General features: G+C 41.3%; 1 protein-coding gene across 2 annotated transcripts in view; it reads right to left on the bottom strand.

Moving 5' to 3' along the window:
• The window catches only part of unc93b1 (unc-93 homolog B1, TLR signaling regulator), a 56350-nt gene that overhangs the window by 13181 nt on the left and 16404 nt on the right, over nucleotides 1–26765 (bottom strand). Inside the window, exons 2-7 of one of the 2 annotated variants that reach the window (XM_028812228.2) lie at nucleotides 16908–17078; nucleotides 10453–10594; nucleotides 6551–6704; nucleotides 4046–4207; nucleotides 3823–3952; nucleotides 3613–3706 (exon numbers count right to left, since the gene is read on the bottom strand). In XM_028812228.2, the coding sequence (XP_028668061.2) occupies nucleotides 3613–3706; nucleotides 3823–3952; nucleotides 4046–4207; nucleotides 6551–6704; nucleotides 10453–10594; nucleotides 16908–17075 (850 nt within the window). In that variant the 5' untranslated portion in view covers nucleotides 17076–17078. Of the gene's footprint in view, nucleotides 1–3612; nucleotides 3707–3822; nucleotides 3953–4045; nucleotides 4208–6550; nucleotides 6705–10452; nucleotides 10595–16907; nucleotides 17079–26765 lie in introns of those variants that run through there. The other variant, XM_051932566.1, reaches the window with a different exon arrangement.

The raw sequence follows: 26765 nt of genomic DNA on the forward strand, positions 1-26765 counted from the left end.
GTATTTATTTATCAGGAAAAGGGTCAAAGTCCGTTTGTTTAGTTCACTACACGGTGACAAAGCCTAACACAAGGCCATGAGGTGCAAAACAGGAAGAGTTTCACTTGAGGTGTCGTCTACATTAATAGTCTCACTGAATCCAGACGTATAATATAATAGCACATTACGCATTTTAAAAATTACAAGGGAAAAACCTTTGTGTAGCATCAGATTATACTACTTGCATTTTTCATACTGATTTGGATTTGTAAAAGCAAGTAAAAATGTTTTCCAGTTTTCCAAAGTTCTTGTGTAAACCTCTTAAACAGTCTTTCAGGGGTCTCGATAAGTGAAAAGGGATGGGAGCCCAGCGAAGGCTGCATCATGGATGTTCTAAGATCTCAGAGTAAACTGCTGGAGTGATACAAGAGTCAAGACGTCCTCGGGCAAGACTGAAAAGAAAAGTCACACACTTAGGAGTCTCCAAATACGTTTTCTAGTAACACGGCACACATTTTTTTTCCCCAAATGTTTTGCTTCCTGGAACATTTTTGCAATTATGATAGACGGTTTTCAATTTAATATGCAGTCGACCCTTGATATATGACCGGCCTGACATGCGAACAACTTGATTTACGACCAAAATTTTTGTTTTGATTTACAGCCAACATTTTGCGTTACGACCCGAATGCGGTCACGTGTATCAGCTTGTTCGATTGTAAACGAACAGCGGAGAGCATTTGTAAGCGTCAGTCGGAGCCCAGATACGTGTTTGTGGACGTAATTTCGGTCATTACAGTGATTTATATAATTTTTTTCGATAATTGCTAAGGAAGGAAGAGAAGGTAACGAAGGTAAAGAAAGCAATCACAAACAAAATGAAGAAGGAAATTGTGCGGAAATATGAGAGTGGTGTTCGTGTGACTGATCTCGCTAATATGTACAGCATGTTGAAATCCACCATCTCGACAATTTTACAAAGAAAAGATTTGTACAAGGAGGCTCCTTCCAAACAATAACCACCTTCCATTTCATTCTCCTCCTCCTCCCTTCCTGCAGCCCAAAGATGTCAAATTAAATGGTGAGTACAGTATGAAATTGTTGTTTCTGGTAGGCTAGGCACTTTTTATAATTTTTTGGTTAGTACATTAGAAAAATTATTGGTGTTTTGGTAAATTATGTACATTATACAACCCTTTTTTATTATGAAAAGGTTAAGTAAGTGTTGCTGTGGGAGGTTCGGAACGCATTATGGGTATTTCCATTATTTCTTATGGGAAAAATAGTCTTGACTTAAAACCAACTTGAGTTACAACCAGCACTCGCGAACGAATTGAGGGTCCACTGTATAATTTAAGACTGATCGTATCACGTAGCAAATTGCACAAACACAAAATTCACTTTAACTGAACTTAGTGTGTTTATCCGCTTAATGTTGCAGACATGCTAAATTTGTGTAACTGAGCTAAAACAATGTGTGTGTGTGAGAGCAAAAGTACCAATGGTGCACGTATCCCCATTTCTTGTATCACTTCAAGCAGAGGCGACTGAGACACAGCGTTAGTACAGGAGCGACCATCTGTTGCTTCTTCTTGTGCTGCAGTGGTAAGATGAGGGAGAAAATGGGAGTTGTGCACCTCACTATCACTGGACGTTACTGTAAGTTTGAAAGAACTAACACTCTGCGAGGTAACTTAGCAAGATTGTTTTTTAGAAGTGACTAGGAGAAAAGACGAAATTAAATACTAAAATGAGGCCGAAACCGAAAAGTCAGAAAATGGTAACCAAAGAGAAAATGTGAGGCAAAGATCAAAGTCAAAAAATACAGGCAAGATTCAAAAACAGAGAGACAAAGTAAAGGTTTTAGTTTTCAAAGCAAAAGGCAAAAGGCTTTATGGAAGCTGCCAACTTGGATAAGGAACTAGCCTTTCCAAACAACTTTTAATTGATCAGAAGTCACGACCTCTAAGGGCACACCCCTAGCATCACAGGAGCGACACTAGTACCCGAAACACAAAATGGTGCCAACTCTAGCTACACAAGACGATGACAGTAGCAGTAAGATCTAATGTTTAAAGCACAAAATCTGCACACACCTCCCTCATTTGATTCAAGGAAGACCGTAGATGATGGCCAGATCCAAATTTTTCACCCCGAGGGTATTGTGGGGTTTTCCTTTTAACTACAGTTTGAACGACAGCGCCACCGGGTGAAACACCAGAAGAGACTGGCAGAGAAATGGACCAGTGCTTAACCCTTAAATCGCCGTAACCGGCTATATTCAGTTCCCAATGCAATTTCCAGCACGAAGGAGTCGAGTATATTCGGCGATGTACATTTGTTGAATGAGTCGGTTCCCAGTGCAATTTGCCTGCACGCTGGAGCTGATCAGTCCATGCCGTACATTTGTTGAGCAGCCAGCTCATGACCACTGGCACCCCCTAGCGAATTGGCATCACTGTCCCTGGGATTCAGCCGCTGCTCTAGACTAGCCTGCCAGCATCAGCGTTGGCCTCTGTGTGCTTGTGTGCAGCCAGTTCAAGTGCCTCGGTGATTTACTGAATTTCGTCAATGGTGTCAGTTCCACCTTGTGCATATAGTAATAGATTGTTGCAGTGGTTTTTTTTTTTTTATAGTTTTTACATTTCATTGGCAGTGTGTAAAATGATCAGTGTTGCAGTAATTGTGATGCTCTTTGCATGAAAAAAAATGTGTTACATTAAAATTTCACTTTTTCTTGGTGAATTGTGATATTTCCATAAAAAAAGTGTAGCAAAAAAGTATTTGGTGTCCAGGAGTGCATTAACTCCCCAAGTAGGTGGCAGTTTAAGGGTTAAAACGACTTCACCAGGCAATGCCGATCACTGCTTCTAGATAAGAATAAAAGTAAATGAACAAAACACTAATGAAGGAAATGTGATCTACAACCTCAAAAACTCCCCACTTTCAGTGGGTGAACTCTCAAAGATGACTAGGGGAAAGAAGAAACAAAAATGAAATAAATGGCTAAAATAACGGCCAAAGTATGAGAGACGTTTGCCTCCCCCTCTCTACCAACACCGTGCACTGCACTAGGCGAGAACAGAACAAGAGTACAGAAGGCCTCACGCCTCCATCTTTTGTTGTGTCACATCACAGAATCGTGACAGAATTACACTGAGGGAGGAGAACGTCTCGCTTTTTCTCAGATGCCAGAGACAGAAGAGTACAGGAAGCGCATGTCTCCATATTGCCTGCTAGGCCACAAGGCAAAGTGAGGTGAGCCTCTCACTCCATCTTGCACCACATGTGGAGATGAAAAACACTCCAGAGTGCCAATTTTAGGCTTCGCATTGCACTCTTTCTGCTCAGATTTTGCTTTCCGTCTATACAAAGAAGTTTAATATTGTGACGTTCCAATCATAAAAATAGGAACACTGGCATTCAATGGTTTATTCAAAGTGACACAAACCTCTGTCCAATAGCTGACATACTTTTGTGAGGTTGTACTTTATATTTTTTGTCGAAGTGGCCATTTCATTTTTTTTTTTTAACCTTGAACTCTTGATCTATTCGTTTGAAATTCAAAACAGATCAACTCATTGACAAATCAAACTCTTTACAATTTTTAAGCAGAATGAAAGGAGAACTCACCACAATTTTTAACGCCGAAAAGGGTGTGATTCCCATTGCTGAGGTAGGACTTCAGGAAGAAGACCATGGGCATTTCTGCACACACAAAGCTGAGCTGTGAATGGTACACAGAAACACAAGTCAATGGAAATGTGCTCAGCGCCACGTCTAAGAACTGCTACCAACACAGGCAGACAGGAACAAACAGATGGCATGGCGATGGTGACTTACATGAAAAAAGAAGTAGAAGACAGAGTTAAAAATGATAATGTAACGATGGCATGCACCCTTGGGCAACGGCCTCTGTTCCTGAACATTTTCTTGCTTATAGTTGACAAATTCATAATACTTCTGGGCCATTCTGGTGCAGGGAACAAAGACCAATAAAAGTCAATTCAGGGACGGTCACAGCTAAAAGGGTGAAAATGGGGAAAGATGATCATAAATGGTAGACCTGGTGATATAATTGCCCATTGATGCCCAGAATGGGACTATAGCAACACCAATGGCAACTGCTGATGGAACAAGTGTGTAGTAACGCTCCCAGTAGTTGGTGGAGACAAACAATGCATAGATGCCAGCTGCCAAGAACATCATCCATTTTGTGCCCAGAAACCTGAGAAATAAGATGAGCAGAATGACATGCAGTACAAAACCTTTGTTTTACTTCACAGAGACAGAACCGAATAAACCTCAAGTCGTTTTAAGAATTAAGTGCAAAAAACATTACATAGTAGGTAGGCATTACCATCAAGATGAAATTTCACTCCTCAGACATTCTACCAATCTACAAATAGAAGTTGTCACACACGTGCACATGGGAGGCAGCTAAAGGGCTCAAAAGAAGGTAATTCCCGGTCACACCAGGAGGTGGCAGAGTGCATTAATCCTTTCTCTTATCTCCCCATAGACCAAATGCGGGAAACTCCGCCTGATTTCGCCCCAGAAGACGTCACTTCTGGTTCCACCTTCCAAGAAGTTGCAACCCGATGACCTCATTTCCGGTTCCGGTCCCAAGATTCCTCCTCCCCTTCCTGCCGTTCCACTATATATCCGCCATGTTTACTAACCTGGGCAGTTCTGTTTTGGACTCTTGTCTGTAAAGACCATTTTCTCAACCTCTCTTCAAACCTCCTTGTGTGTCAAGGCTTGATTATTTATCCACAAAGTTCTGGAAAAAACAGCTTGGACTAAGAGTGGAGTGGAAGATGCAATCATCTATTTGCTCCACAAGTCTGGCAGCACTGTGAGGATTAGGCTTTCGACTTCTCCAGTGATGTTGACACCATCCAGCCATCCCATTAAGGGGAAAGCTCAGAGACACGCAGGTGGACGAGCCAATGGTGTCCTAGATAATAAATCGCTTGTCAGGAAGACCATAGTTTGTAAGGCTCAATGAGCAACACTCGAGCACTACAGGGATAAGTCTGTACTCCTCGGACTATAAAAATGACAACGGAACCATGTGACTTGCAGAAATTCTCAGATGATTCTGCACTGATGGGCTGCAATGACAAGGTGGGATAAGACTGAGCATAATAGACAGCTGGAGAGCTTTGAGACTCGTCTACAACTGAACATCAGTAAGATCAAGGAACCGCATGGGGACTCTGGCCACACCAAAGAGCCTCTAAGCCAATCACTATTCAGGGAGGGGATGTGGAGGTGGTACACTGCTACTGGTACTTGGTGGTCCACATCAGTGACTGGCTGGACTGGTCTAGCAACACAGAGAAACTAAATAAGAAAGGGCAGAGCAGACTCTTTGTTTCCTTAGTAGACCGCACTCCATTTATGTCCTACAATTCTGTGATGGCCAGTGTGATTTTCTATATCAGGGGTCCCCAAAAGGTTTTCATTCTAACCCTTTTCTTAATTAGTGACCTGGTTTGAGCGGCTAATTAACTTCTTTTGAATTCATTTTGACTTCCTCTTGAAGACTCAGACCCCTTAATTGTTCCTTTTTTCCTTAATTAGCAGCCAAACTATAATGAGATACAAAATGAGCCAAAACAGGACCCGCCAACTGTGTCCATCATACAATATCTGAAAATAAAGAAAGACGAAGGTCTCAGGAATGTCGATCTCCTCAGGTCCCCAAAACATTTTAATGGCGCTCTTAGAAAAGAGAAAATTAACAATTTCAGAAATGTCTGCTATTGCACAATGACAGCAGCAACAAGTCATGGAATTAAAGAACGGGTTTAATTAACGACAAGAATCAGCACCTAATTAAGTAACTGGTGGGAGTTTGAGGCCCTCACTTAGTTGGTCTTCTGTTGGCTCACTCACTTCACATTTCATTTCTGTTTGGGTGCCGTTTAAGGAAAGAAATGAAGCGATTCAGAGCAACGATGAAGAAATTCCGGGGAACAAATCTTCGAAAACAAGTCAATTAAAATGAAAGGAAAAGGAGTTAAGTAGCAACAAAAACTGGTCACCGATTAAGAAAAGGGTTAGAATGAAAACCTGCAGCCAGAGCGGCCCACCAGGACTGGAGCTGGGGACCCCTGTTCTACACTGTGGTGTGCTAGGCTGGGAACATCACTTTAAGAGACGCCCACCAAACCAACAAGCTGATAAAGAAGGTGGGCTCAGTTATAGGACACACTCGGGGACTGCTGGAGGCAGAAATGGAGAAGAGAAGGAAGACAACACTGAGTGAAATTACGAGCAATGCTACACATCCTGTCTCTGACACACCAGCACTGACGACTTTTAATTAACAAATTATTCATCAGAAGTGTGTCAAGAAGTGCGACTGGGAATCAATCGTTCATACCTACAACATTGCAGACTTTTGAGCATGATTGGTGGGGGGATGTTGTTGTTATTTACTGTATTATAATATTTCTTTAGCTTCTATTAAAAATGAATTTTCCTAAAAGAACAAGCAAACTAACTAACCAACCATCTCAGTAGAAATATTTGCCCGGAAGCCTACAGTTACAAAGTGCACCTGATAAGAACCGGTGTGTAGAGCAGAGCCACTACAGGAGTAACATTAATGCCCATCAGCATCTTGTCGTCAATGTCCTGAAGACCGAGGTTTCCATATTTCACTTCTCGGTATGTTTCATCATAGTGTAATATCAGCTGCATCTGTAGGAGCCCTAAAGGAAAAAAAAAAAAAGATAACAGAGCGCCAGCGTTCAGACAGCAGATTCTGCCCTTCTCTATTTGCTGGAATCATTTTTCTGAGGTGACACTGCCACTGAGCACATCAGGTACACCATTAAGGTTATGTAAAAGTCGAATTTGAACCCTGGTCCAATGTGCACCTGGAATGTGTCTGAGTCTCATATCCTTCTGAACTTATGCTTAAAAGCTGATGCTGTTATTTTGTTATTCACTATGATAAATGTATTTCTTGTTATCTACTCTATATATATTGTGGCGGAAGGCCGGGACCCATGCCCGGCCCGGATGCCCCCTTTGACACTGGTTCCAGGGGAGCAGCCATAGGATGTAAACTACGTCCCCCGGAACACTTGGTGGCAGCCCCCCTGGGTTGCATCAGGGCAACTTTCTTAGAACACTGGAGCTCATCCCTGTTGGGCTCCGTGGCCACCACCAGGAGGAGCTGCACAGCTTAACGAGCCCGTTTGCAGCCTGAATTAGGTTAATTACCACCTGAAGCAATTCCGGGTGGGCTATAAGAGGAGCCTACGGCCACCACTCGAGGCGCCAGAGTTGGGAGGAGGACGACAAAGCTGCCTGGGAGGAGTGGAGGATGAGGAGTTATCTTCGGGGTGTTTTTGATTTAATAATAATAATAATAATAATAATACATTTTATTTAAATAGCGCCTTTCCCATGCTCAAGGCACTAAAAGTGTTGTTAACAGGGAAGAGCGGCAACAGCATGCGTGTGCCAGTGTCCCCTCCTCTGTCAAGTTTTCAATGCTTGAGATATATATATTGTGAGCTGCGGAGCTGATCGCACCTCCAGAGAATACAGACGCCCCTGGGAAAACCCCTAAAACACATTGACAGACTACCTTCACATTCCTCCTTTCCCTTCTGGCCAGCTCTGTCGTGTAATATGCCTCTCGCGCGGTGCTCCGCCTTCTTAAATAGCCTTTAAGGGCTTCTTTCAGTTTGTTAAATGGATTGTTTGCCTCTCCTTCTCTCTCTCAGACTTCTCCTGCTCCTGGCACGTATTCCTCCTCCTCCGAAGAAGTCCGAGCTTACTTTTAAATGACAAACGGAGGTGTCAACTCTTTCCTTTCAAAGAGCACGTTTGAAAACCTTTAAAGAGACAAATGTTTGTTTGCAGTGTTTGAATAAAATTCCAGTCTCTTCAACCTCCTCTGTTTTCTGTGCAATTCTGTGACCCAAGCGTGACAATATATATATGGCTATGGGGACCATGGGTGCAGAGCTCAACCCTGTAGGGGCCCATGGTCACTGCCAGGGGGCACCCCAATGCCTTTGGAGCCCTGAACCTCAGCACTTCCGCCACACCCGGAAGTGCTGGGGGGAAGAGGTTTGGGGACACCCAGAGTGTTTCCGGGTGCGCAGCTGGCACTTCTGCCACACTAGGGAGTGCCGGCGGAAGATTGTCGGGAGGCACCTGGAACACATCCGAGTGAGGATAAAAGGGGCCGCCTCCCTCCATTCAGGGGCTGGAGTCGGGAGAGAAGGAAAGACGAGGTCTTGGAGGACGCAAGGAGGGGCACTGAAGGAAGAAGAGGCATTGTTTAAGGGCCTGGACATTTTGGGGACTTTGGGGTTGCGTGTGCACATATTGTAAATATGGAGTACAATAATAAACGTGTGTTGGGTGAGTTGAACGTGTCCGCCTGTCTGTGTCCGGGTCATCTTCCACAATATATATGACTCAGACTACGAACACAATGAATGTAATTACTCCGGACCTACAGGCTGTCAAATAAATGAACTACATGCCGTGGCGCAGTGTAAAGGGAATTCGTCTCTGACACTGATGTCTGAGGTTCAATTCACCGAGAGAGGAGCAGTAGAGTGTGTACGCCTGATGTGCCCAAATGAGGGCGAAACACGTGTCGCGTACTCTTTGCTTTATTTGACATTAAAACTATGCAACATATATATATATATATATATATATATATATATATATATATATATATATATATATATATATATATATATATATATGTTCTCTAACTCTATGGATGTCCTTGAGTGGCCCAGCCAGAGTCCAGACTTGAATCCGATTGAACATCTCTGGAGAGATCTTAAAATGGCTGTGCACCGACGCTTCCCATCCAACCTGATGGAGCTTGAGAGGTGCTGCAAAGAGGAATGGGAGAAACTGGCCAAGGATAGGTGTGCCAAGCTTGTGGCATCATATTCAACAAGACTTGAGGCTGGAACTGCTGCCAAAGGTGCATCGACAAAGTATTGAGCAAAGGCTGTGAATACTTATGTACATGGGATTTCTCAGTTTTTTTATTTTTAATAAATTTGCAAAAACCTCAAGTAAACTTTTTTCATGTTGTCATTATGGGGTATTGTGTGTAGAATTCTGAGGAAAAAAATGAATTGAATCCATTTTGGAATAAGGCTGTAACATAACAAAATGTGCAAAAAGTGATGCGCTGGGAATACTTTCTGGATGCACTGTATATGCATATATACATACATATACATATACATACATATACATATACATACATATACATATACATACATATACATATATATGATATATTGGTGCCCCAAAAAAAAAAAAGTTAGGAAATGTATGCATGGCATAAGGTGCATTCAGGAACAAAGTTAACTGACATGAAAGTTGGATCATTTTACATTTTTTGGTACCTTAATAAAAAAAACTAAGTTATCAAAGTTTAGTTTGTTAAATATTTTGTTACAATGACTTACATTCAAAAATAGATAAACAGAATGCAATTACATATGTTAGTTAAGACTACATTAAATATCTGTTTTTGCATGTTCCAAAGTCATGTAGTTAACAGATGAACACAAATAGGCCTCAATAACTTTCATACCCAAAGATTCCAATTCAAGTGATGCGATACTGGCTTTTATGTGGTGTCCATGAAAGAAGAAAAGCACCTTAAATAAGTTACCCATCTGTGGTCTTTCTAACCTAATGATAGATTTCTGTGTGGTTTGGGGACTGTATAGGGCCTGTGGGACACAGGGAAGACATGCCCCGCGGCAGAAGACTACAAAAATAAATATTTTTGTTTCTTTTGACCTGTGCCTCTGGTGTCAGTCTGTATCAGATTGGCGCCAACCAAGCTCTTCTGCCACACTATAAAATCCTTAGCCTAAAAGTGTAACGATTTTATGTCACGTTTTAAATCGGCTTATTTTTAAAACTACATATATAAGTTTGTTATCACTCTTTTCAGAATTTATCGAACTTTAATGCGATGTTGTTAGATTTTCGGGTTCTTACTCCATTTTTAAATTATAAACTAAAAAATATCAAGAACTTGCATCCCACGAGATGAGACTTTGTGCCAAAAGATTTAACCACGTCCAGGGCTGGAAATAAAAGACAAAGAGTAGGACAGCTGCTGTACAGACTTTTAAATGTTCAAAGTGCCGCAGTAGCAGCAGCTAATCGAGCAAGGAGGAGGTAAAAAAAAAAACTGTATTTGTTTCCTATTGTATCACCGTTTAAGAGGGGGTTTCGGAGGAGCGACCGATGCCCCCTTCTTCACAACGCAAGTGGCAGAGATGCGAAGTTGGTGGCGCGTAGTGCAGGCCACCTGGTTTGGCGAGTGAAGCGAGCAGGGGGTAAGCCCCCTAGTTTTATACAACCCCTTAAGAGAAAAATGTTATATTTATGGCATAACCGTTCTTCTATAGTACTAAGTTTCCTGTAATTAAATAAACATCATACCTAGGTAAACCCCATAAATCAGCATGCTCCCAATGCTGGCAGAAAGGACATTTTTGATCACTGCCAGCCTTTTTCTTCGAAAATATTTCCGCTCTTCTTCTTCCTCGTTGTAGTTCTGGTTGGGTCCAAGAAAATCATCGATCTGCAATAAGGCAGAAAGCATCATATTTAACACAATGAAATGCTGGGTCGTCAGACAGGTCATCAGTGTTTGCGTATACAGCAACGGGTCCCAAACTGTGCACAATATTCCAATATTAGATATCTTTTGCAACTGTAACAAATCCAAAAATAATTCAAAATATATAGAAATAATAATACCACCGTTATAAAAATAACATCCAACCCTTTTTCTAAGTGAAGCGTTTCTCTGGTGCCATGATCGGTTTATTCATAATAAATGATGTGCCACTGACAAGACCGAACCGAATTGGTTTTGAGAACAGACCCGAATGAACTCATCACAACATCAGGCAACAAGTGTAGATGCGCATGAATCACGTGAATATAAAAGGCTTATTCCATTAGTGATGCATGAACTAGTCAGGGCCAATCAACGAGCATAAAAGAGGCCTCATCGTCACAATTTGAGTTTTCTGATTGGTGTTTGTACTCGTATGTGAATCCAGCAGGGGGTGCGATCTGTGCCACCACTACCTGATCAAAGCACCGTGATGTCCTTCCATTGATGGATTAGAGGCCAGGGGGGTATTTTCTGTACGTCGCTTAAATAATCTGAGATCAGATGCCTCATCTTGGACGAGTTAATGCCGGTGAAACTCATCCGGGATAATTCGGTTTTTCAAACACAGCCACGTAGTAGATTAGTCGAGATGGATCTAATCATCTGAGATGAATGCGCACGCCCGCGCTGATTGAAAAGCCCATATATATTGAGTCTAGAAAACATGATCAGCAAGTCTTTGATAGGCTGTAACAAAATGACAAAAGAATGAGCCCAGCTTTTTTTTCACACAAGCGGAGCAAAACATTTTATTCGAAGGACATGAAGAATTTCAAGATTTAATATGCACAAGGGGTAACACTGCAAAAACAGCCCAAACCAGAAAAGACGGCTGGCAAAAAGTGGCCAACAAATTAAACGTGTGTGCATTGTACTTACAGAAAGCAGCGTTTCATTTCCTATGTGTCAGATTAATTATTATTTAACTAGACAAAGAGCCCGTTTCGACAACGTAAGATGAAACGGGCACGAGTGGAATAGTAATAAGTATAAGCACCACAAACCTGATATAAGTGGATTGAATGAATGCGTAATTGAATCAGAATGCGTAATTAGGCCTCGAGCTGTAGTCGAAATCGCCTTTCAGGCCTCTAGAGCTTTAATCGAAGTCGCCTTTCTCTTTGAATTTTCGTGGCCGTAAATCCACTGCCTGCCATGATGTCAGTCTTGTAAGGAAGGTTTTTCGGGCAGCTGCGCAGAAGGTGACTGTGCATTCGGCTTCGGACGTGAGTGAGTGAGTGAGTGAGTGAGTGAGTGAGTGAGTGAGTGAGTGAGTGAGTGAGTGAGTGAGTGAGTGAGTGAGTGAGTGAGTGAGTGAGTGAGTGAGTGAGTGAGTGAGTGAGTGAGGAGGCTGGCAAATTATGCATTATGAGATCTTATAATTCCAGATCAAACATGAGCACAAGGAGAACACGGGAACAGGTTAAAGTGAAGTACAAGAATATACTTCAAACTGGTAAATATTGGTATATATAACTATTTAAAGAATTGTTGACATAAATAATCATATATAATGTAAAGAACATTAATTTTAAAGCTAATAAGAAGGCAGACAAGCAGAAAACAGGTGGAGGTCCACGCAGTTCAGACCTAACCCCGGCAGAAGAGTTGACTCTCTGGCAAAATGCCCATCGCCCTGTTTCTGAGGGCATTCCAGGGGGAAGCTCCTCCTCAGAACCAGTGGCAGGATGCAGTGGTCACTTCATTTCAGGTAAAGGATGGTCATTGCATATATTTGTCCTTCATGTGTGCCATAGGTAGGTTCCATATAGCCCTCTTTTTTTGTTGGGTCAGTTGCAGGGAATGTCATATCCCTAGAACCTGTGTCTGACCAACACGATATTGACGAAGGTCAAATATTTGATGAAGACACTGTGTCTGATTATTCATCAGGAGGAGAGGTACATTTTCCAAATAATGTTTGATCAAACTCCACTCTGATCAGTCCCATGTGCCCCAATCACATTTGGAAACCCTGAGTAATGAGAATGTTAGGCTGATTGTGAGATTCTTTATGGAACTGTGGGTGTTTTAGCCTGTGTATTACCTTCCTGCAATGGCATGAAATGCCTCTTTTGTCTGCACACGCAGGTGTCCAGGAAACACAATGAAAACGTGAAGGAAACATTTCAGAGCCAAACAGACTTTACGAATTGCCTGGCAAACTGCACTTTTAGTTAGATTTTCCGCATCGCCTACAGTATATAAAAAAAGTGCTGCTTGCAAAAAACCTCAAAGTAATGCCTACTGTCTGTGTGGCTGTGAAAGCCCGACTTCGCCGAGTTTGACTTTGAATATAAGGTCCTAATACATTTTTGAGGTACAATATTCCCCCTCGGCTAAAGCGGTATCTTTCGAAAAGAATTTCCTCCGGGAGCAATAAAGGATCTTGCTGATCGCGCAAAACCCTCTCTATATGAAATTCTGTACTTATAATTTGCGTACCGATATCAATTGGTTGCTCATTCATGAATAGCGAAGTCATGACTGAATGAATCTCACGCACAGACGCTGATTAAGTGTGTCAGCTAATCCTTGTTTACATCAAACAAACCTGCTCTGAGCAGGTCTGAGGATTAGGATGTGTTGCTATGACAACACATCCAGCAAGAGTTTCGAAAAACCGACAGATCCAGGATCACGCCAAATCGTCAATAATTACATCCAACTAAACGAGTAATCCACGTACGAAAAATACCCCCCAGAAGTCCGCATGACCGTCATCATCAAGTTCTTCCATGAGAACCCTGAATACAAAGAGGACTGATTGAGGTAATTTATGTTAGGTAGAATGCCTAGAGGCAGCTGGGCGGTCTTGTGGCCTGGTACCCCTGCAGATTTTGTTTTATTTCTCCAGCCGTCTGGAGTTTCTCTTTTGTATTTTTTTTTTCTGTACTCCCTGGCCATCATACCTTACTTTTATTCTGTGTTAATTAGTATTGCCTAATTTTAATTCTTTTATTTTGTCTTCTTTTCTCTTTCTTCATCCTGTAAAGCACTTTGAGCTACATTACTTGTATGAAAATGTGCTATAGATGCCTACAGGGGTCTGGGTGGTCTCGTGGCCTGGAACCCCTGCAGATTTTATTTTATTTTTTCTCCAGCCGCCTGGAGTTTTTTTTTATGTTTTTTCTGTCCTCCCAGGCCATCGACTTTACTTTTATTCTATGTTAATTAGTGTTCCCTAATTTTAATTCTTACTTTGTCTTTTTTTTCTTCATCATGTAAAGCACGTTGAGCTACATTATTTGTATGAAAATGCGCTATAAAAATAAAAGTTGTTGTTGTTGTTTTGTAATTGCGGCGTGTTACATAGCCCGAAACTATATAGATATAATATAAAAAGGCGATACCCCTCCCTTAGTGATATGGCGGTAAGAAATCACACAGGAGAAATAACTTGGCTTTCTTTAATGACGGTTTACGCTGCATTAACAGACGAAGGAAGCCATGACAAGACCTTTTGGGTAGTTTGTGTAGAGTCTGCCATTTTCGTCGCTGCACTGGAAGGATTTTCCAGATCGGATGACGTTATCTCCCATCCGTCCGTCGGCTTCAAAGGTGTGCCGGGCAATGTCCCACGGCTTTATACTCTTTCTTCATGTGCAGGCCCTCACTTCGGTGAATCATGCCATTCCAAACAAGGCAAAGAGAATACAATTTCATGCTGACTCTGACACCCAGAAATAGTACAATGCCCATTTCGCAGTTGTCCCTTTCTTGTCTTCTAATGCTTGCCTAGCAGTACTAAATGATGAGCCCCTGTGTGCTAAATCTGGCCTTGTGTTAGCTGTACATGTGACTGGATTTATAAAATATATCTTTTTTTTTTGTACTGAGCACAGTGGCATATTAAACTTATATACTTATTACAGTATGGGCAGCACAGTGGCGCAGTGGTAGCGCTGATGCCTCACAGTAAGAAGACATGGGTTCGCTTCCCAGGTCCTACCTGCGTGGAGTTTGCATGTTCTCCCTGTGTCCACGTGGGTTTCCTCCCACAGTCCAAAGACATGCAGGTTTGGTGCATTGGCGATCCTAAATTGTCCCTAGTGTGTGCTTGGTGTGTGGGTGTGTGTGTATGTGTGTGCCCTGTGGTGAGCTGGCGCCCTGTCCGGGGTTTGTTTCCTGCCTTGCGCCCTGTGTTGGCTGGGATTGGCTCCAGCAGACCCCTGTGACCCTGTGGTTAGGATATAGTGGGTTGGATAATGGATGGATGGATGGATGGTTGGATGGATGGATGGATATAATATAATACAATTTATTTTTGTATAGCCCAAAATCACACAAGAGCCGCCACAATGGGCTTTAACAGGCCCTGCCTTGACTCTCTAATAAGAAAAGGAAAAACACCCAAAAAAACCCTTGTAGGGAAAAAATGAAAGAAACCTCCGGAAAAGCAGTTCAAAGACAGAGACCCCTTTCCACGTAGGTTGGGCGTGCAGTGGGTGTCAAAAAGAAGGGGGTCAATACAATACAATACAATACACAGAACAGAACAAAACACAAGTAATCCTCAATCTTCTTCTTCTTTTTCTTCTTTCGGCTGCTCCCGCTAGGGATTGCCACAGCGGATCATCCTATTGTTGTCCGCATATTAATTTGGCAAAATTTTACACCGGATGCCCTTCCTGACATAATCCTCAATACAGTATAAAAATAAAAATATTACAAATATGGAGCAGAATTTAACAGTACAGTGGACCCTTGACTTACGAACTCAATTCGTTCGCGAGGGCTGGTTGTAACTCACGGTGGTTCTAAGTCAAGACTATTTTTACCATAAGAAATAATGCAAATACCCATAATGCGTTCGGAACCTCCCACAGCAACACTTACTTAACCTTTTCATAATAAAAAAGGGTTGTATAATGTGCATAATTTACCAAAACACCAATAATTTTTCTAATGTACCGACCATTAAGTTATAAAAAGTGCCTAGCCTACCAGAAACAACAATTTCATACTGTACTCACCATTTAATTTGACATCTTTGGGCTGCAGGAAGGGAGGAGGAGGAGGAGAATGAAATGGAACGTGGTTATTGTTTGGAAGGAGTTTCCTTGTACAAATCTTTTCTTTGTAAAATTGTCGAGATGGTGGATTTCGACATGCTGAACATATTAGCGAGATCGGTCACACGAACACCACTCTCATATTTCCGCACAATTTCCTTCTTCGTTTCGATTGTGATCGCTTTCTTTACCTTCGTTACCTTCTCTTCCTTCCTTAGCAATTATCGAAAATAAATTATATAAATCACTGCACTGACCGAAATTACGTCCACAAGCACATGTATCTGGGCTCTGACTGACACTTACAAACGCTCTCGGCTGTTTGTTTACAATCGCACAAGCGGATACCCGTGACCGCATTCAGGTTGTAACGCAAGATGTTGGTCGTAATTCAAAACAAAAATTTTGGTCGTAAATCAAGTTGTTTGCATGTCAGGCCATTCGAATATCAAGGGCTGACTGTAGATGATGTCACATAATATGATTTGGATCTTACTAACTTTTGGCTATCAGTAAAAGATGAATATTTGCTGCTAAGTAGTAAAGCTCAGAGAATCTTAATTCCTTTCGCAGCATCATATTTATGTGAAGCTGGGTTTTCGGCGGTGTCTGTGATAAAAAGCAAATGCTGTGCGAAAATCAGCGCAAAACAGGAAATGAGGGTGGCTGTACCGAGAATGATTCCGAGATTGGAAAAGATGCGTAGTGAACAACATGCCCATCCGTCTCATTAATTATTCCCATCAATAAATTGTTTGTGATTTTTGTGATGTTTGTTGTTCAATCTTTTCAAATAAAAGATTATTGCTGGAAGTGTCAGCGTTCAGACAGCAAATTCTGGCTTTCCCTATTAGCTGGAATCGCTGGAATAATGGAGGTGACACTGCCCCAACAAAAGAAAATGCTGAGCACATCATGTAGACCAGCATGGAGGCCCAGGAATCAAATCTCAGGTTGATGAGTCCATAAGGCAGCAGTGCTAACCACTTCAGCATTGGGCTTCCCCATTAACAAATATAGTATGGTTAAAATAAAAATATATCACGTGATAAAACACTAAAACAGCCAACAATAATAGAAATGTTGTTAATTTAAAACCCAAACTGGCTAAGACTTTATTTTGAACAAAAAAGAAAAAAAAAAATCTCACTAGCTAGAAGAAAAGCCCCATTTAAAGATAAGAAGCGTCTCCGTACCTGAGCCTCGCCAATTTCAGGTAACTCTGACGCGTTGGCACCTGTCGCCGATGCCTGTGTATTCACTAAGTTATCCGTGGAATTACACGACGCCAGCTGGGCCTCAGTGTAGATGTTGTCCACACTCTGAATGGCCCTACCGTCCACTCCGCTGCATGGTGCTGCCATAGCCTGCAGGAGAAAAAAACAAAGGAAGGAATTCATTGTGCTTGTTGGTTATGTGACGGCTAGCAGGCAACATTTAATTAGAAATCCAAAAAGAAAACAATGAAGACATAATATTAAAGATTCTAGATAGATAGATAGATAGATAGATAGATAGATAGATAGATAGATAGATAGATAGATAGATAGATAGATAGATAGATAGATAGATAGATAGATAGATAGATAGATAGATAGATAGATAGATAGATAGATAGATAGATAGATAGATAGATAGATACTTTATTAATCCCAAGGGGAAATTCACATACTCCAGCAGCAGCATACTGATAAAGAAACAATATTAAATTAAAGAGTAATAATGCAGGTAAAACAGACAATAACTTTGCATAATGTTAACGTTTACCCCCCCGGGTGGAACTGAAGAGTCGCATAGTGTGATGGAGGAATGATCTCCTCAGTCTGTCAGTGGAGCAGGACGGTGACAGCAGTCTGTCGCTGAACTTGGTTTGCAGGGTTCAGACTTAATCGTCGTCCATCAGTGTGTGGAAGGATATCTGCTCAATTTGAATGTGTCTATTCAGGGTTTGCTTTCTGCTCTGATAAACTTTAAATCCTATCACTAGGAAAATAGATGATAACAATAAGTAATAAACTAGGATTCACATATGTTCATACTAGTTATTTTCTTTACGTTTTAGCCAGGAAACCCTATAAAATAAATCAGCATGGAATGGCCCATCCAGTACTCCACTTGAGTCATACCTTTCAATGGAAGGCGTTACAATACAATACAACCGATTGAGCAGTGCAATGATATACTGTACACATCATTGACGTTTTGACACTTTTGAATATCAATATAATATATCAACACGATATCTGGAGTTTGGATCTCTGTCCCACCAAAATTGTTTTGATGTGTTTATTTTGAAAACAAACCAGAAGACGATACCAGAGACACGTTAAAGTATATTTATGTCAATTTACCTCGATATAAAAGTGAGGTCAGCGTGCCCAAAAATGTTGGAGGCACTCGCTTTTGCGCTTGTATTGCACATCCAGCTCTCTTTGCAAGAAACAACAGTAGTCACCCATCATACTTGGAGTGAATTTTCCCCGATATCAGTTTTCCATCACCTTTATATTTTGATGAAATCTTTCCCCATACTCATCTCCGACATCGCTTAGATTTGGTGGAAAAAAGTCAAGATGAGAATGTAAAAAAATGCGTCTTCAGTGACATTCTGGCTCCCGTAAGCTAAAATACTTTCAGCAGGTTCTCCACAACCTCAGCATAATTCTCTGCTCTGTGACTGTCAAGAAAATTCTGGACAACCTGCACGAATGAGGGTGAAAATTCAGTTGGCTTCGGTTTCCTTTTGAACTCGTCGTCAAAAACCAGTTCACGGATTTCAGGGCCAACAAAAACACCTTCCTTAATTTTGGCTTCACTTTTCTCGAGACCAAACTTATTTCTTAAATGCTGAAACGCATCACCTTTACTGTCCAGTCACTTTAGTTGTCCAAGACCTGGAACATCATAACTAAAAAAAGGGGAAGTGCTGGACGAAAATAGTTTTCAGATTTGGATTCGGAAAGAGAAATTTGTTAAAGTAAAGGTGACAGAATCCCAGTAGCAAAATGCTTGTTGCCCGGTGATGATATACTTTCTACACTTCTGACTTTGTACTTTTAGTGTTTTGCATATTTTACAGTAGAAAGACGAAATTTAATAAAATGTAATTTTTCAAGCCAAAAAAAATGTAACACTACATGATATTTAATTTGAAGCTAAACACATTGGATAAAACCAAATAATGAAGCTGCACAGACAGACTGGTCCAGGGGTGGCTTAATATCTCAGTTCACATCAACCTTTACAGATCAACTGTGGTCCTTAGTTATTATAGAGAGAAAATCACTTACTTGAGTATTTCACTACAACTGTTTATTTTAAATACCAATGAATAACAAAACGTAGTAAAAAGTAAAAGTAGAAGTAAACAAGTAAAACGTAATAAAAAGTAAATAAAAAATTAATGTACATGAATGCCTTGTCAAAAACAATACTAAGAATTACTTTATCCTCTAACTTACATTCTACAAATGTTGCATTTTTGCGTTTCTGATCGCATATTGTTCGGGATATTTTTCTCTTTCTCGTTTATTGGTAAGTTCTCATTGTTCTTGATTTTTATTATATGCAGCTCTTTTTTGTTAATTTTCTTTTTTCGACGTTCATTATCAGCTCCTGTGCAGTTCTTCTATCACAATCTAAAATTTGAGGTTCTTGAATAAATGATTTGCTGTTCTGCCCTGCCATTATAACCGGCTGCGTCGAAGGGCGAGTTAGCAGCACTGGGAGTGTCACGGGGTGGGACAGACAGAGGATGTGCGCAGTGTGGAGTAACGATTGGGTGAGCAGTGTGGAGGGGCGTGGCCAAGGCTAAATAAAACGGAAACTTTTGTAATATAACAGAAATATATGCACATAATTATATACAGTGGAACCTCGGTTCACGAACATCTCGGCACATGTACAAATCGGTTTACGACCAAAAAGTTCGCCAAACTTTTGCATCTGTTCACGACCACATACTTGGTATACGAACAAGCCAGTTTCCCTTTTGGTTTATACATAATCAGTCTCTCCCTGTGCATTTCCTGTGCAGCAAGCAAGAGAGAGAGCGCGACACACACACACACACAGGAGTGCGCGAGAGAGAGGCACGCGCACACACACAGGCAACGCGAGAGAGACCCGTGCACACACAGGCAGCGTGAGAGAGACAGACGCGCACACACACAGAAGCACGCTAGAGAGACACACACGCACACACTCGCACACACACGCACAGGCACAGGCACAGGCACAGGCACGCGCGACAGAGGCATAAGGTAGAGAAGGCTTGTTTTTGTTTTCAGTTCTATTTACAGTGATCGGTTCGTAGCCTGCATTGTTGCAATGTTACTTTTCTTGGTGGTTTATTAAATTACGGATTTTTCAAATGTTCATTTTTTCCCCTGTGCTTAAAACTCATTAAAAAAAAAGTGTTTTTAGCGAGCGGTTCCTAGTGCTATAGCGCGAACTATTGCAGTGTTAGTTTTCTCTGTTGTTCAAGGTTTTCTCAGTGTTATTCAATGTTTTTACATTTAGTTTACTATTACGCTGTGCGTTCTATGGTATAATTAACTATATTTGTGCTTAAAAATTAATATATATATATATTTACATACAATTAATCTGTTCCAGACCGTACGAACTGTATCTACGGACAATCCTATGGGGGAAATTGCTTCGGTTCACGACCAAATCGGTTTACGACCAGAGTTTTGGAATGAATTATGGTCGTGAACCGAGGTTCCACTGTATGTGTATAGTATATATATATTTTATATATATATATACTATATTATATATACATATAATTAACATGCACATGCACACTAGGGGGCTCTGCCCTCTGCTCGCCAACCCCCAGCCCAGCCACTTCACGGCTCTGCTTGTCACATGTGGGGAAGCAGATGTACAATTTAAACAAATTGTTATTTTCATGGGAACTGTTACATATGCATAATAGAACTAACTAGTTTACATTACAGCAAGTAATTAACCGTAGTAAAAAATAGTCAAACATAATAAATTGAAAGAAAACGTATATGCTTTTGCATTTACGTCATTTTTATTAAGTTCAAAATAAGCCAATTACTATTATTTTTTTTTTCCGCTACCTGTAAAGCTTGTGCTGCTTCACCTTCTTTAAATTGAATCATATTCTGACCTGGTAAATGAATTGGTAATAATTCAACAGAATGACTTTGACCATGCATTGGCAATTCCATGATATATACATATATATATATATATACACATATATACGGAGTGGTGGCTCTGAGGCTAGCGATCTGCACTGGCAATCGGAAGGTTGCCAGTTCAAATCCTGTAAATGCCAATAGGGACTCTGCTCTGTTGGGCCCTTGAGCAAAGCCCTTAACCTGCAATTGCTGAGCGCTTTGAGTAGTGAGAAAAGCGCTATATAAATGCAAAGAATTATTATTATTATACAGTGTATATATGTGCATACATACATACACACACACACACATAGTATAAATAAATATATACATATACATATATATACACATACATATACATATATATACATATACATATATATATATACATACACATATATATACATACATACATATATACATACATATATATACATATATACATATATACATACATATATATACATACATACATATATACATACATACATACATATATATATATATACACACACACCAAATAATACAAAGAGTACACAAGTGTTACCTGGTGGTTACACTCAAGCAATCAGACAGCAACTCAGACCTAAGATAAAAAATATTCAGACTTAAGCTATAATTTGCTCTAAACATCATATGCACTGGGTGTCAGTAATTCGAAAAGCACACCATCCCCACCGTGAAGCATTGTGGTGGCAGCATGCTTCTCTGTGGATGCTTCTCTTCAGCAGGACCTACAAGGCTTGTGAGGGTAACATGAAAGCAACAAAAACACTTTGGAAATCTTGGAGTTAACCAAGTCAGAGTCCAGGTCTGATAATACAACTAATAATTTGTGGCTGGAACTTGAAAACAAAAAAGGCTGTTCACTCAGAATCACCAAGACAGTCAGAGCAGTTTTGCAAAGACAAATGGAGTAAAAATGGCAGAGCTGATAGACAGAGAGGGACCTGTGCTCATAAACTGAAGGCTGCCATGACTGCCATCCATCTTAATAGCATCATAGACCCCCCAGGCAAAGTTTTGATAACAAAACAGAAACCTACATAGGCATCAGAAACATGGTGGGCCCCCAGCCAGTGCCCATTGTGCCCATACATTAAGATGGCCCTGCCATCTACTAAATGCTGACTTGAAAGGGTGTGAATGCTCATGCGATCAATCACTTTGTGTTTTATATTTGTAATTACTTTAGACCACTTTGCAGACATCTGTTTTCACTTGGACATTAAAGAATCTTTTTATGTTGATCAGTTTCAAAAAATCCAAATTAATCACACTGTGATTTGATGTGTTAAAACAAAAAAGTGTGCAAACCTCTAAGAGGATGTATACTTAATTACAGGCACCATAATTATAGAATGTGAGACATTTATTCAATGGCCAAAAAATTTTAAACAGTAAACATGTCGTTGGAATTCAATGGCACAGCTATGTGCCGAGACCTGCCCGACTTTAAATGGCTGCATACCTTTAGGAGAGAAAATTCCCTCCCACCATCCATCCTGCTTGCAGTCTATTCATCTGCTTATTCCAATGTAACACAATACTTTATTAGAACTTGTGCATGAAGTAAACAGGGGCTTTCCAAGTACAGAAGTGAAGCTATTTAACAGGGGTTCAAATTTTCCTATTCTACAAGTTCTTAAAAACATCTCTCTCTCTCCCTCTATATGTATAGGTTACATAGTTTACTGTCAAATAATGCAATGAGTACGCGACACGTGTTTTTTTCTTATTTGGGCTCATCAGGCATATACACTCCACTGCATCCCCTCACGGGGAGTCTTAGAATAAAACAGCATGGTAATGATGCGATGGCAGCCATTTTTGTGCCAGTACGCTCTTCATTCATTAGCTATTAGACAGTGAATGGGTTAGAATTATACAATTAGAGACAGAGGGGTGACTAGGTTGCCAGAATGACTAGGCCATGGAGAGTCTGAACATTGGAGTTCACCCTCCTCTTCATGAAGGGTGCCAGAGATCTTTCATGACCACAGAGGGTCAGGGCCTCGATTTTATGTCTCATCTGAAGGACGGCACCATTTTTACAGTACAGGGTCCCCATCACTGCACTGGGGCATTGGGATCGACATTCAGACCTCAGGGTAAGTGACCCCTGCTGGCCTCACCAACATCTCTTCAAGCAGCAACCCAAGCTTTTCCTAGATGGTCTCCTATCCAAGTACTGGCCGGGCCTGAGCAGGCTTAGCTGCAGGTGGTACGGCTGCTAACAACTAATCAGAAACTATTTATGTCTTTTTTTTTGTCCCGCACCTCTAGCTAATTAATCGAAGCTCCGATTAATCTTTTCAATCAAAAAGATTGTGCCACCACCATCTACTCAAAGCACCGTGATGTTCCAACATTGATGGATTAAAAGCCAGAAGTCCTTCCGTGAGAACCTTAAACACAAAGAGGACTATTTCATTTTTGTTAGGTAGAATGCCCAGAGGGGACTGGGTGGTCTCGTGGCCTGGAACCCCTGCAGATTTTATTTTTTTCTCCAGCCGTCTGGAGTTTTTTTTTTGGTTTTTCCTGTCCCCCTGGCCATCGGACCTTACTCTTTTTCTATGTTAACTAATGTTGTCTTATTTTAATTTCTTACTTTGTCTTTTATTTTTCTTTTCTTCATTATGTAAAGTAGTTTGAGCTACTTTTTTGTATGAAAATGTGTTATAGAAATAAATGTTGTTGTTGTTGAAGCAAGTAGAAGAAGCGAAGAAGACGGAGGTGTGTAAGGAGAACGACAATGTTGCGTTCATCTGCAGACAGCACAAGGGACTTCCAGAGGGATGTTCAAGCTAAACGGTGAACCGCGCCGATACATGCTGTTATGATTTTTTTGGACCGAAGGGTTTCAATGATGCCAGGGTGGGGACAAGCAGCACGTGTTTTGGTGTCAGTTACACCAAGGCCTAAAATAGACTGCAATTTTCGACTTCATATTTGCCACAAGGCAGCTGTGCGCACATCCTGACAAAAAGTCCCCCCGAAGAAAACTTCCTTAAAATGCTTTCAGTGAAGAAACATTACACATTAGCAACGCCTTATTTTATATACACTCACCGGCCACTTTATTAGGTACACCTTGCTAGAACCCAGTTGTACCCCATTTGGCATTCCGAACTGCCCTAATTCTTCATGGCATTGATTCAACAAGGTGTTGGAAACATTCCTCATGGATTTTGGGTCATATTGATGTGACAGCATCACACATTTGCCGCAGATCTGTCTGCTGCACATCCGTGATGTGACTCTCCCATTCCACCACATCCAAAAGGTGCTCTAGTGGATTGAGATCTGGTGGGTGTGGAAGTCATTTCAGTCCAGTGAGTTCATTGTCATGTTCACGAAACCAGTCTGAGATGATCTGAGCTTTGTGACATGGCACGTTGTCCTGCTGGAAGGAGCCATCAGTAGATGGGGACACTGCGGTCATAAAGGGATGGACATGGTCAGCAACAATACCAAGGTAGGCGGAGGCATTTAAACGACGCTCAATTGGTACTAAAGGGCCCAACGTGTGCCAAGAAAATATCTTCCAAACCATTACACAACCACCACCAGCATGAACCTTTGAAACAAGACAGGATGGATCCCTGCTTTCATGTTGTAGACACCAAATTCTGACCCTTCCATCTGAATGTCATAGCAGAAGTTGAGACTCATCAGACCAGGCAACGCTTTTCCATTCTTCCATTGTCTAATTTTCGTGAGCCTATGTGAATTGTAGCCTCAGTTGCCTGTTCTTAGCTGACAGGAGTGGCACCCGGTGGGGTCTCCTGCTGCTGTAGCCCACCTGCTTCAAGGTTTGACGTGTTGTGTGTTCAGAGATGCTCTTCTGCATACCTCAGTTGTGCTTATTTGAGTTACTGTTCAGCTCGAACCAGACTGGCAATTCTCCTCTGACATCTGGCATCATAAAAGGCATTTTTTCCAGACTCACTGGATATTTTCCCTTTTTCAGATCATTCTCTGTAAACCCTGGAGATGGTTGTGTGTCAAAATCCCTGGAGATCAGCAGTTTCTGAAATACTCAGTGCCGTCCGTCTGGCACTAACAGCCATGCCACATTCAAAGTCACTTCAGTCCCCTTTCTTCCCCATTCTGATGCTCGGTTTGAACTTCAGTGGGCCGTCTTGACAACGTCTACAGGCCGAAATGCATGGAGTTACTGCCATGTGATTGGCCGATTGTATTAACAAGCAGTCAAACAGGTGTACCTAATAAAGTGGCCAGTGAGTGCATTATAAATTATTTTTAGTTTTACTTTATAGAAACACTCAATAATAACAAATGCAGAGAATATCAAGTGTTGTTTCACAATATGCACCCTTCTGAAGTGCAGGTTCAGGTGTCCTAGTTATGGAACCATGCTGTGGTATCACTTCCACATTTTGAGAAGGAAGCCCAGGCCCATTTCTCTCTCTACTGCTGACTTCTGCAAATTAATAATTATAAGCACTTTCAAAACCGCTGCTGCTGCTTTATTTCCTCAAAGCTTTTTTCAGCATGCCCACACATTTTGATCACTGCTTCCACACTGAAGATTAAACCAGTTTGAGCACCGGTCACATGAGACGTGTCACAGGTTCTCAGAATCTGAATGAGGCACAGTAGGGGAATTCTGCCTGTAAGCAATGGAGGTTACCCAATCCTACACTTGAGGAACAGCTGGGTCCGACTATTCCATGCCCATTCCAGAGTACAGAATGACCAGCAAGCTGGCAGAGCCCAAAATGGGCTGCGATTTCCAGCTTTTGTGGACGTGACAGTCCTCAAATAGTGAAGTTACTTGTAGCCTTCCAGCCATTTGAATTCACACATTTGGAGACCACCTGCAGTGTCACACACAGACAATTGATGAGAGCACTGAATATTAAAGCAGTCAAACAATTTATAAATCCTAAGGATGTTAGTATTGAGTGACACAGTAAGGGGACAAGAGTTTGAGTCGGGGATAAGCCATCCATTTTATGGATGGGGCGCTGCAGCCTATCCCAACAACACTGGGCCCAGACTATCACCCAGCCTGGACAGGGTGCCAGTCAATCATATGGCACACCCACACATCCGTAGTTATAAACCTAACTACTCCAGTTTTCTACATATAGTAAATAGTGTTGAGCAAAGTTTATCGAAATTACGGAAACGTTCATGAACTTCTCCACACTCCTCAAAATACATTAAAGTCGATAGGGAAGAGGGAAGTGAACTGGTTCTGACTGGATTATAATGGTCCTTTAAGTGTCCCTGAGGGCTAGGGAGGGAAACGTCTGCCAACTATGCTGGATCAATTATGATGGCCAAATATGTGACCTGAGCTGTGATACCTACTGCATCAACGTGCCTCACATAACAAAATGCAGACGGATGGAATACAAAAAGGGCGACAAGCTAGCAACAAGGAAATAAATTCAAGATCATTGCACTCACAGAGTTCCCCTCTTGGGGCACACACTGGCCTTGGCACTAAGTGGCGGTGTGGGACAGGCTCGTTCCATTGTTTGACGCGGCTCCAGATGCAGCTAGAATGATGGCTTTGTATCTGTGCAAATACTTTCATTAAGAAGAAACGTCTTGTCCTGTATTTTCCGAGGAGAGGAGAGGAGAGGGAGAGAGGGAGGGAAGGGCTCCTTTAAGGCTTGTTTTGGGATATAGTTGGACACATTGGTTAATTTACATGCATAATTAGCCATGTGGAGCTGCACTGTCTGTGCACAGGGATTAGCATTACATATTAGAACAATCTGGATGAGAACAGGACATTCAGCCCAACAAAGCTTGCCAGTCCTATCCACTTAATTCTTCTAAAATAACATCAAGTCGAGTTTTGAAGGCCTCTAAAGTCCTACAGTCTGCCACACTACTTGGTCACCTACTTTATAT

This window comes from Erpetoichthys calabaricus, chromosome 10 (assembly GCF_900747795.2).
Source record: "Erpetoichthys calabaricus chromosome 10, fErpCal1.3, whole genome shotgun sequence".
NCBI classification, from domain to species: domain Eukaryota; kingdom Metazoa; phylum Chordata; class Cladistia; order Polypteriformes; family Polypteridae; genus Erpetoichthys; species Erpetoichthys calabaricus.